The sequence below is a fragment of the Nicotiana tomentosiformis genome, chromosome 2 (genome assembly GCF_000390325.3).
Source record: "Nicotiana tomentosiformis chromosome 2, ASM39032v3, whole genome shotgun sequence".
Taxonomy (NCBI): domain Eukaryota; kingdom Viridiplantae; phylum Streptophyta; class Magnoliopsida; order Solanales; family Solanaceae; genus Nicotiana; species Nicotiana tomentosiformis.
Genome location: NC_090813.1, coordinates 61,770,491 through 61,782,495, shown reverse-complemented (window position 1 = coordinate 61,782,495; position 12,005 = coordinate 61,770,491). Strand labels below are relative to the sequence as shown.

The 12,005-nt window shown below is 35.4% G+C and overlaps 2 protein-coding genes and 1 long non-coding RNA gene across 3 annotated transcripts; 1 reads left to right on the top strand and 2 right to left on the bottom strand.

Moving 5' to 3' along the window:
- Positions 1 to 651: 651 nt before the first annotated feature.
- Positions 652 to 5,377, bottom strand: LOC104102536 (cation/H(+) antiporter 18-like). The gene is made up of 5 exons (XM_009610267.1): positions 5,219 to 5,377; positions 4,879 to 5,136; positions 2,954 to 3,407; positions 2,255 to 2,799; positions 652 to 2,044 (listed from the first exon to the last, which is right to left on the bottom strand). The coding sequence occupies exons 2-5, from the start codon at positions 5,062 to 5,064 to the stop codon at positions 824 to 826; spliced, it is 2,406 nt and encodes an 801-aa protein (XP_009608562.1). The 5' UTR covers positions 5,065 to 5,136; positions 5,219 to 5,377; the 3' UTR covers positions 652 to 823.
- A 2,419-nt stretch (positions 5,378 to 7,796) lies between these two features.
- On the top strand, positions 7,797 to 8,522 carry LOC138904720 (uncharacterized). Its single transcript, XR_011413468.1, has 2 exons — positions 7,797 to 8,162; positions 8,231 to 8,522. It is a non-coding gene; the product is annotated as an uncharacterized lncRNA (long non-coding RNA).
- Positions 8,523 to 10,349: 1,827 nt separating this feature from the next.
- On the bottom strand, positions 10,350 to 11,190 carry LOC138904919 (uncharacterized). The gene is made up of 3 exons (XM_070193415.1): positions 10,909 to 11,190; positions 10,519 to 10,827; positions 10,350 to 10,439 (listed from the first exon to the last, which is right to left on the bottom strand). Exons 1-3 carry the CDS (start codon positions 11,188 to 11,190, stop codon positions 10,350 to 10,352), a joined length of 681 nt encoding a protein of 226 aa, XP_070049516.1.
- Between the last annotated feature and the right edge of the window lie 815 nt (positions 11,191 to 12,005).

Genomic DNA, 12,005 nt, shown 5'->3' with positions numbered 1-12,005 from the left:
TGGTTATTTATTCTATATTTTATTTGCTTATCTAACATCATTAATCACTTGTATTGAATTAATTTACATATCCTTAAAACCGCGTACAAATTCATTTGTTATCCATTTTTAAGGGTAAACAATGTAAAATGGGTAAAAATCATAAAATAGAATTATAAAATTTGAAGTAAAGAAGGTCATGTGTTTTACATAAAGCTCCCTTTCTCTAAATTTACTTAATCGTCCTCGTCGTAGTAGTAGTAGTTCGATGACTATCTATTCAAGAGAAGAGCTTGAAAGTCACAGTACTACTTAGTTGAACATGAATTGATTTTGCTAAAACGAATTAAAAACTGGTTAATTACATTGAGTTACTTAGTTAAGAAAAACCAGTAGTAACTTTTTAATTTTTTTGGTAAAATAAGATTTTTTTTACCAATTGGTCTTCATGTAGAAGTTTGTAGTAGAAGGTAGATGTTTGCTTAGCTTCAGCTGTTGGAACAATATATATGTTCAACAGTCTGTGTTGTTGTATAATGAAAGGATAAGGAAGTTTGTTTTTAGACAACAGGAAACAGACGTTAATTAATTGTATGGAGTGATCATACAATCAAAATCAACTTTTCTTAAAGCAAAATTAGTTACGAATATCATATTGCATGAGGCAAGAAGTTTAATAGTAACTGCATATGCTTCATGTGACTTCTAATAGAAACCTGGGAATTTACAGCTTTGCGTTGCAAGCTACAACAATTGCATGAGAAGGAAAAACGAGATGAACATATGTACATAACCTTCTTCGATTTGGTAAGTAATTCCTTATTCATAACGTGCAAGAAATTTATTAAATTTCAGTTTCATCATCATCTCCTTTAGCTGAAGCTCCTTCATTCAAAGTGTTGAGCGAATCTTGAGGTAACTCACTACGATACTTCTGCACCACTAAAACTGATGCCGTAGTTGAAATTTCAGGGGAAATTAACAAGTTTCCCAAAGGCCCCAGTTCTGGACAGTCAGTCTTTGTATCAAATGCCGAAACCAATTGACCCTCAGACATTCTCCCGACTAGGAACAGGTTACACTTTTTATACGCGCGAATTGCTTCTATAGTTTCTGTAGCATCTTTCACTGTGCTCTCCTCAAAAATGATAGAACCGTCACCAGTTGATTTTTGTTTCATGTCCGCGAGGAACTCTTCATCTGTTGACTCGCCCTCGGGGCCAGAGTCATCGATGATGTCCACGTGGACAGTGGGCCCAACAACCTCAGGGTCCGTTACAAAACGGACCACGGTTAAAGTAATGCCAGGGTGCTCCGCCATGCGCATTCCATAAGCGAGCGCTTCACGGTCATCTTGACCCCCAAAGAACAAAACCAGTACCGAATAATCAACTTCGCTAGCAGATACATGAGATGCTCCGCCGAGCCCGCGGTCAATTAATATGCTAACAGAACATGGTGCGTGTTGTAGAACTCTTCGATTGACAAGTCTAAGATCAGCTCGTGTCGTTTCAAATTGTCCGTCAATTCTCTGATGTTTATGGAACGGTAAAATTATCATTGAAACTCTTTTTCTCTCCGCGCTAGCAATTATGTCCTCGTGCATACTTGTCATAGCGGAGATTGCAGTTGTTGGTCGAATTGACACCTTACTGAGTTGTCCGAATGTCTCAAATGCTACAATGACTTGGTTCGATTCCCCTACTTGTCCTTTATTCCAAAAGGGAAGCCCGTTCTTTCTGGCCTTGTGAACCATTAGAATTGCTGAGGATCTTTCAGTAAGCTCCAAGAGGTGCATCGCGTAGACGCGGAGCCCTTCTTTTTTCTCTGTTCCTCGAGAGGCTTCGATGAGATTTATCAGAGTGGGGATATTTCTTGTGCCGTGGAAACATGTCAAGATTCGGAGTTGCGCCTTGCTTGTGTCTTTCCTCATTACTGTTCTGTGCTTGTATTCTGTTACAGCCATTTTAGCTGGTTTATAGATGGCTATAACTATTGGGGTTGTCATGAATGTTGTGAAGAGAGCCATCAACACCATGATTGCAAATATTTGATCGTTCAATACCTACAAAATTAATCCGCCACGATATTATTTTACGTGCAACTTGAAAGGTCAAATATAACAAAAATCTATGCCATCTGTTTCTTTCATTTATATGATGATGTTTGACCGAACAAAATGGTTCAGAAAGAAATACTATATACAAAATTAATGCCATGGTGTTTTTATGCCTATAAGAGCACGTGATTATGAAATAGTTAAAATGAAGCTTACCCCTTTATCTTTGCCAATGTTAAGAACAATGAGTTCTACTAAACCTTTAGTGTTCATCAAGAAACCAAGAGTTAAGGATTCTTGAAGAGGCAACTTGCACATGAGAGAGACAAAAACAGTACCAACAATCTTGCCAAAACATGAGGTAGCAATGACTAGAACAAGAAGACCCCAAGATTGAGCTCCTTGAATAGTGGCTACATTTGTTTTTAATCCACTAGACACAAAGTATAGAGGAAGGAATAGTCCTGACACAAGATCCTCTACTTTTTCCACTAAAGCACCTGCAAATGGCCCTTCTTTTGGTACAAGAACCCCAACCACAAAAGCACCAAATAGAGCATGAATACCAATTGCATCAGTCACAAATCCTGCAGCCAAAACAATTGCCAATGTAGCGCACACATATAACTCATTCACTGGCTCTCCCTCAGAACATTGCCTTGCCATCCAATTGAATATAAGAGGTGCAGTGAATATGCAAATCAGGACAAATCCTGTCCCACATAAGAGGACCCATAATGAAATTATGGGAGAACCAGAACCTGAAATAGAAGCGGATCTAAAATTTAAATTTGATATATTCAAAGTTTATGATTCTTAAGAATTTAATATTTACATAAATTTAAGTAGTTTTCCGTTTTAAAATACCGAGTTCAGTTGAAACTACAAAAACAAAAAGCTACATACGCCTCTGACCTGAAAGTGCAATAGCAAGAGCGAGTAGAATCCACGCAGCCACATCATTGACCGCCGCAGCGGACATCGCCATTCGACCAACATCGGTCGTCAAAAGCTTGAGTTCAGCTAAAATACGAGCCAAAACGGGGAAGGCAGTGATAGATAGAGCAACTCCCATGAAAACTAGAAAAGGGCCTTGATTAACCCCTTCGGCAATTGTGGCTCGGAGAGCAAAAGATGTCCCAATTCCTAATACGAAAGGAAGAGTGATTCCAGCAAGAGCAATACTTAGAGCTTTCTTTCCAGTTCGACGAAGAGACCTTGGGTCTAACTCAGTCCCAACGAGAAAAAGAAAGAATAGGAGGCCAAGGTTAGCCAATGTATCCAATACTGTGAGGCTACTTTTTGGAAATATCGCATTCAGATACTTTTGGTTGCGGCCGAGAGCAGAAGGACCTAGTAGAATTCCTCCCTGCCAAAACAAAATTCAATTGTCTCCTTTTCCAAAATGGCATCAGAAAAATGGCGGACTTATGGAGGGAACTTTGGGTTCGATTAAATATGTCGAACTATATATGTGTACGTATACAATAATAATAATAATTTAAAATTTATACTTATAATACGATGACATTCTTTTAAATCCCGTGATTATAAATTTTAATTTAAATTCTTTTAAACTCCGGAGAGTACGTAATGTTCCAGGTGAAGCAAATATATTGCGACCACAGAGAAGTATTTTCACGAAACCATATATTATTAATAAGAAAACTTGACTCCTAAAATCGACATGTGTTTATCGGTATATATATTAGTAAGGAAGAAAGAAATAATTAGTTATACTCATTCCACAGAAAATTAATCAGAAAGCAATTTGTATAATTTTTATAGTTTTATTGTTTTTAAGTTGATTCATTTCATTCCGTCAACCTCTGATCAAAATTCAAAAGTGATGCAGGACAGAACAACTGTTCACCAACTTTAACTACTCCCTCCATTTTAAGTTAAACGTATAATTTCTCCAATTGGATGCAGAGAGGAACCTGAAGATTCGCATCACACTATTATATAATTTCCTTCACCAAATTATAAGTGCCTGTTCTAAAGTCAACATGAGGGGCAATCACTAAATTAGTTTGGATATTATGATCTCATATATGAAATCTAATGTTCTAAACAACATCTTCCTAAGAGTTGCTTCGCATTAGCCAGGTTAAAGCCTACACGAGTTACGTTTGAAAAGAAACAACAACAACAATAATAATAATAATAATAATAATAATAATAATAATAATAATAATAATAATAGAGAACGTGTGCTTAAGTGGACTTTATATTATTAACAAGAAAAGTTTGGATGCATGAATTAATGTTATACCAATCATTCTACGCCAGTTATCCTTTGAACTTGGAGGCGACAATAATTAATTTGTCAAAATAAGTTCCACTTGAAAGAAGAAACCAATAAACTAAACCCTCCTAATAGAAATAGCACTCTTATTTGCCTCAGCACGTAAATGAGTGGAACTAAAAATTGAACGGTATGATGTATTTTAAACAAGACTTAGCACCAAAAGTAGAGCTAAGAATTGCTCATTATAGTTAAGTTTGAGTATTTTTCTTTCTTTTAACTAGAGAATTAAGACTTGGTCTCATGTGACTTTTGAACAAACAAAGTAGTCATAATAGGACGCAAATCATTTTGGTCTTTTTCCAAATTAAATATAGAAAATATTAATCTTCTTAGAACATATTAAAAAGAAAAAAATAGGAGTATCATATAAAATGAAATAGATAAAGTATTGTTTTAATAAAAACTTAACATTATTTAGGACCAAAAGAAGGAGAGACAATATCTCTCTCCTTTTTTTTTCCTTTCCTTTTGTAGTGATGAAGAGCGTAAAATTAGTTATGAGAGAGAACAAAAGAGAGGAGAGACTTACAATAATCTCAGCAACAACACGCGGTTGTCTCAATGGTCGGAGAATATAGGCGAGGACTCGAGTGAGTACAAGCACCAAGCATATCTGTACAATCGCCAGAGGCAGTGCATAATGCAGCGGATTATCCCCTTGAAGTACTCCGCTAGAGGTAGCATGCATTGCTGATGATTCACATTTAACCGCCATGTTGACCTCCAAGTAAAACAACCTTAACTAAATCAACCACGTCCAGCAATACCTTAAATCTTCTTTCAATGTCTGCATATGTTGTAAAACAATGTTACCTAACTATTCATAATAAGTAAAATTAGTTACATATATAGAAAATACGATATGTTACCTGCTAAATACTTTGGAATTCTTTTAAACGTTCAGATTGTTAACCACAACATTTATGTGCCAATAGAGTGGCCGAGAAAGAAGAGCAGGACAAAAGAGAAAAGCTTAGTATTCCAAAGAGTGAGGAACCAATTATGAATAGAAACTTGCCTTTGGCAATTTAAGGAGTGGTGTGTCCTACACAGGGCCTTCAACTCCTGTATTTATATGGGGCCACCAAAATTTGATTTGTCGATAATACCCATGGTGGATAAACCTAATAATACAAGTCAACAATGTTTTAGCAATTATTTTCATTACATTATTCTTTACCCAACTCTCTCTCTCTCTCTCTGGTTTTCCTTTCTCGGCTTTAGTTTCCAGCATCAATTATGATCTTTTTTTCCTTCTAACGGAATTATTTTCTGTTTCCTTGTACTCACGCCATAGAGCAATTAATTAACTCGTTATGTTAATCAATATCAATATAGATAGGCGGATCTAGTATTTGAACCTTATGCCAAATATTTAGGAACTTAGCTTAATCTGGTTGCTTCGTTTGCCACTGGACCAACACCTGATTCTGCTTATGAGTTTCAAATTAAAAATATTTATACATTTAATAAATTTATCAATACAAATACAAGGCTCGGGTAAGAGTTACTGGGTTCTCGAGAACCCACACCGGATACTATGGATCCGCCCTCGATGTGTATTTAGATAACATACTCATCCTATCATATTAGTCATTTAAACAGTACCAAATCACGTTACTATCATATACATATCTTATTTGAAGTTCGATTGTGATCTGTGTGACCTTTTGTTTTCAATCCTTCTTTAACTTACTTTCTTTTCTTTTCGATCTGATCATGTTTTTTCATTAACTCAACCATATCCAAACATGATTTTCATGGCAAACCCTATGCATAAAATGTCTAAGTCAAGGGTATTACATGATCATGTCACTTGAATTTTTCTTGCACAACAATTTTACTCCACCTTCTTCACACTATTCTAATACAAAAGAAACCAAAACAAATTTTTGTCCTTTCCTTCTTTATTTGTTGGGAATTCCCTTTTTAAAAGTCAATTTGATTAATTAACTTGGAAGTTAATCAAACGTAGATTAATTCATTTTTGGGAAACTACCAGCTATGTCCATTTATAAGTAGCTTATTACAAAAACTGACAAATTCATAAAATATTACTAATATTAGCCAATTAGCTATTTGCAACCAAAAATATGTCAAAGTTTTGCTTTCTTTTGAGTAGATGTTATTTGAATAGATTGAGTACATCTTAAGGAGCTTGAATCTCAGGTTTGGGATGGTTTAATGGAGTTTTGAGGTAGTTTGAATTGAAAATTCGAAGTAAAAGATGAACATGAAAAAAAAGAAAGAAAGATATGTGTATCATTTGTGTATCACATATATATCATATTTGTATTAAATGTGTATCACTTGTATATCCATATATACCTGTGTGTGAGATACATGTGTGATGCATGTTTGATACATGCGTCGCAGAAGAAATTTTTGAACTCGATTTTAACTATGAATTTTGATACCAAATCAGTCCACCTTCAATCTTCCTCAAAATTTGTATATTGACTCATCTATGTGTTTTCAATAAATTTTAACCATACCCATTGAAAACAATCATTTTTTGCTTAGATTTTTAGAATCATGTATATATATTTTTTGTATTCATCACCTTATTTGATACCTCATCCATGAAATTTCCTTTAGTTTTGCATCTACTGTTGCTAATCATGCTTAAAAATATGAAATGAGATCTTTGCGTGTGATTCTGGGAGAGAAAGAACCGTATTTATTTGAATTTTTAATTTTTATATATGTTTGGCTAGTTTTGGTAAGTCTATAATTAATGATTAGAGGTTGATAAATTATGACTTATTTGAGACATTTCTGTAAGGTTCCCTTTATTTTTTGCAGATAAAATTTAAGCATGCTGAAACTTATAATGAAAAAAGGTAAGTTAAATTTTTCTTCATTTAGAAAAGGTGAATAGTGCATATAAGAAATCAAAGAACGCTTAGTTTGACAAATATTTGGGACAGATGGAGCATCATTTAATAATATATATTAAAATAAAATAAAAAAGTCGACTAAAGGGTTTCTAAGAAATGTTAATTTCTGATAAAATCACACACGTCGATTTCTGAAATGGGGTCGGGGTTAATGATGGTGGGACCGTGAGGAATGGGAGAAGCCATTAGATTAAAGCACGTTGTAATAAAATTCACGAGTCAATTAGATATAAAAATATTTTAGTACGAGATAATGCAGCATCCTACATCTAATTAAGGTTAACATTTTTGTCTATTCTCCCAATTTCTTTTTTATATACAATTATTGTGGTCAACTATAATAAACATTAAATATTAGGCAAACTACATAAGTTGCCACCTGACCTATGACCCAAATCCCCCTTACACACTTTCTATGGACGATAATAATATTACACACGCAACCTTTCTAAAGTGTATCTAGTACACACCTCCTTTGATTAGGTCTAAGCGTGTGTAATACAAAACGGTAGAAGCGCATGGACAGTAGAAGCAGACAATTTCTGACTTAAATCAACGGCCAGAAACAAATCCCAACGGTCATTTTTAAACAAATAAAAGGGATATCAACCCATTTCTTCTCAAATTGGACCCGTATTCACCTTCATCTTCCTCCTTGAAAGCTCGAAGTTGCAGAAAATTTCTTCTTCTTGACATCTTCTTATGCGTTTTTCTGTTGCCAATATTACAATCTTCTTCTACTTCTTCCTTCTCGTTTTTGACATTAGGGTTCTATTTCTAGGGTCTAATTTTAGGGTTAGGGGAAATGCATAATCTGAGAAAATTTTGTTATTGTGGTGAAGAAGCTGTGGTGATACAGTCATGGAGTGTTGATAATCCTGGTCGTCGATTTTACGGATGTATATTTTATGAGGTAAATATCAATTGTACTTTTATAATCGATTTTATATTCCTTAATAATTTTTTATCTTCGATTTTGAGAGGGACAGTCGCTCGGCATGTAATTTCTTTGTGTGGTTTGATCCCCCAACTCTAGAACACTTGAAAATTGTGATTTTGGGGCTGCTTAAGAAGAAGAGGGCGTTTGATGCATTATTGAAGGAAAATAGGAATCAAAAAAATTGGAGGAGATTGTGTGTGCTAATTTTAATTGTAATTATATTGAAGTTGATTATGTTTGGTAGTTCTAAAGATTGTTATATAATGTAAGAAAATGAATGAAGCTTTTTGGTGGATTTTATATCCCTTTGTTAGAAATGAATGAAATTTTTTGTAACTGTTAATGTTGTTTGGTTTGTGGTTGTTGCTATGTGAGCTAAAAATGCAAATAATACACTGCTTACATAGTTAAATAGTAGATAAAATTGCTGGCTAAAATACAGCTCAAATGCTAAAATACTGAAGTAGTAACACTAAAGAGATGAATCTGCCCAGAAATTTTTAATTTAAAACACATATCATCATAGAGTAAAGGTGTTCATTACAGTCACCTAATAGGAGCTCGCCTTAACAAAAATATAGTTTGACATCTTAACAGCATACCAAAATAACAACAGTCTGCCTTAACAAAATAACAACATTGAATATACCACTTAACAACAGTTCCAAAATAACCTAACAATAGTTCCAAAATAACTTAACAGTCACAATAACAACATTCAATACACAACTACATATAGTTGTTCTTAGATGGCTGGGATGATGAACTTGCTTGACTTAGATTGGAATGGGATGCAACAGTTCTGGAATGGGATGCAACAGTTCTTTCAAGTTGTCTTCTAGTAATGGATGGTCTACCATTCCATTTTACTCCACTTGTTGGCTTGTAGGCACATTCATGAATATCTGCTGAGGACCTCTTTTCACCACCATGAGAAATCACTCTTGGTTTACCTCCACCAGACTGCCAAAACAGAAAATATTTAGTAAAGTAATTAAACCAAACAAGACACAAAGTTAAGTTTGAAGTACTTACAGAAAAATTTGTGAACCCACTACTTGATTGAAACTGTCCAAACCCAGAATTTCTAGTTTCTCTTCCACTACCTCTACTAGTTCCTCTTCCTATTCCGGGGCAGAAGTAGTTGAAACTGAAGTTGTATTACTTCTTCTACCTCTACCAGTTCATCTTCCTCTGCCAGCAGTAGTATGGGCAGAAGTAGTTGAAGTTGAAGCTCTAGGAGCAGTTGTTCCTCTTCCTCTGCCTCTTTCTCCACATCTTTCTCTATAAGAAGCATTTGCTGGAGTAGAATCTGCATGCCTTAGTTTCTTGGGGCAGCTCCTTTTGTTGTGTCTATAGCCACCACAGGTTTGAACATGTCATTTTCATACCCCTTCTTGAAAGCTTTTCAGACTTAGGATGTTCAGTTTCTTCTCTTTTTCTCTTCTTCTTTGGTCTGTCAGACATCTTTTTAATTGGTGGGGGTTCAATTGGTGGATTGATAGATGTTGGCCACATCTGCATGTTCGGCACATGCTGGATAAATGTTGAATATGCCTTCAGATAAGTGGATTTGTGGTACCAGTGAGATATGTAGTTAATTGGCTCAATGTTCTTGAAGTGCATAACAGCAATTGCATGAGCACAAGGGATACCCTTCAACATCCATGACATGCAGGTACAAGTATGAGTTTGCATATTCACACAGTGCTTCAATATCACTCTTAATGAGGTATCCTCAACCTCATAGCAATATTCACCATTCCATTTGATTGTACACCTAATAGATTGGGCCATGTTATCCTGGTATACTTTTATAGCAATTGGGGATATATCACACATCCATGTATCTGCAAACTCCCTCAACTTTCCTATTCTCTCCATCATCTTCACTCTGATTTCCTCCAACATTGTCATGTCTGTCTTGTGTCTAGCAACAAGTATCCAAGCATTAAAGGTCTCGCACATATTGTTGTCAATTATATCACATTTCCTATCACAGTTGAAGTATGCTCTGCACTAGGTTTCCTTGTTATACCTCAAGAGGTTCTTACACATCCCATTCCCAAGCATATTCAAGCTGTCTAGGTGGAAATTCAATTCTGCCACACATGATGCTCTAGCACACATCCAGAAGTTGTTTCTCCTCTCTAATCCTCTTCAATCTTTGGACCAGTTTTCTAATATATGTCTGGCACACCACCTATGTTCACATTCAGGCAATACTTCTGATACAGCTTTAAGCAATCCCTGTAACATAAGAAGAATATATTAGTTACCAACAAAAATAGAAATAAAAATAAATAAATATTGACAGTAATGAAATCACCTTTTGCATATCATACATGATAGTGAGATCCCTTCCATCTTGAAGCTCTAAGTCATGAGTCACACATTTCAGAAACCATGTCCAAGTAAAACTGTTCTCACACTCTACAATGGCCCAAGCAATAGGGAAAATATGATTGTTGCCATTCTTTGATACTGCTACAAGTAGTTGACCCTTACAAATGCCTTTCAAAAAGCATCCATCAAGGCCAATTATCCTTCTGCAGCCTTCAGACCATCCTTTTTTCATAGCATAGAAGCACACATAAAATGAATTGAAGACAATCTTTCCTTCACCTTGATCTTCTACCTTCACAATACAAGTTGTACCTGGATTTGTCTATAACAGAATATCTCTATAATCATAGAGTCTCTTGAACTCAACATGCACATCACCTAATATCTCCTTCAGAATTTTTGCTCTAGCTCTATGGACAGTAGACCTACCAACATACATGTCCATTTCATCCTTAATGAGTTTCTTCAGCTCCCAAACTTTGATATTTGGTTGAGACACAATCTTATCCCTGTAATGCTTTGTAAGGTATCTGGAGTTGCAGAGCTTGTTTTTATTTGTTCTGTAACACTTGTAGATAGGACAATACTTTATTACCTTAAAATTGATGGATCTACCATCTTTTCTTATAGCCATGGATATTTTGGGTGCATACATTTTACCCTCACCCTACCAGGTTCATTAATATACTTTTCAATTTGAACTCCTTTCTGAATTGCATACTTAGTAATAGCCAACCTAAAATCATCAACACTCTAAGAAATCAGCCCCAACTCCAAGGTTATTTTGTTGACAGTTGGATCAAATATCAGGGTTATTTTCCTCCTCTTGGCAGCCATTTTCTCCTTATGTTCTTCATCAAATTCATCTTCAGCATCCGAAGGAAAGCTTTCAGCATCAGAAGACCCAAAATAAGGCTCATCTGTCCTACTAAGCCTGTGTACCTATTTTCCTTGCTACCAGTTCTTAATTCATCAAAAACCAATATCAACTCCTGCATCACCTAGGTTAATATCACCCCTATCTTTTGGCCTTTCACTCCTTTTCCTCCTATATTTCCCCAGTTCATTCCTACACTCTGCAAATTCTTCATGAACATCAGATCCATAATCATTATCATCAGGAACATGTAAGTCTACTCCATCACTCTCATCACTATCAGGATTATCAAAATCTGAATCATTCTCATTGTCATCCTCACCCACATCATCATCTGATTCACTATCTACTTCACTCTCTTGTTCTCTTGAAGGTGCAGGAGCAGGAGCAGGTGCAGGAGCAGGGGCAGGTGCAAGTTCAGGTTCACTATCTTCTTCTTCTAAGATTACCGTGCTCTTAAAAGCTCCACTATTACTCCCACCAGCCCCTTTACTAGCCTCATTTATGTCAACAACATTTAAAGGGACAACATGAGTCACATAAATATCTAAGGTATCTCCATCTTCCAATTCATTATAAATATCTAATATATC

Bases quoted from the DNA above. Each gene is read 5' to 3' on its own strand.
- LOC104102536 (XM_009610267.1), bottom strand. From the start codon at position 5,064: ATGGCGGTTAAATGTGAATCATCAGCAATGCATGCTACCTCTAGCGGA. The intron at 3,408-4,878 runs GTAAGTCTCTCC...TTGTTTTGGCAG, and splicing joins GTGTTGTTGCTGAGATTATT to GGAGGAATTCTACTAGGTCC. The intron at 2,800-2,953 runs GTCAGAGGCGTA...CTTCTATTTCAG, and splicing joins TCTTGCTATTGCACTTTCAG to GTTCTGGTTCTCCCATAATT.
- LOC138904919 (XM_070193415.1), bottom strand. From the start codon at position 11,190: ATGTATGCACCCAAAATATCCATGGCTATAAGAAAAGATGGTAGATCC. The intron at 10,828-10,908 runs GTGCATGTTGAG...TGTATTGTGAAG, and splicing joins TGAAGGAGATATTAGGTGAT to GTAGAAGATCAAGGTGAAGG. The intron at 10,440-10,518 runs GTGATTTCATTA...CTTATGTTACAG, and splicing joins TCATGTATGATATGCAAAAG to GGATTGCTTAAAGCTGTATC.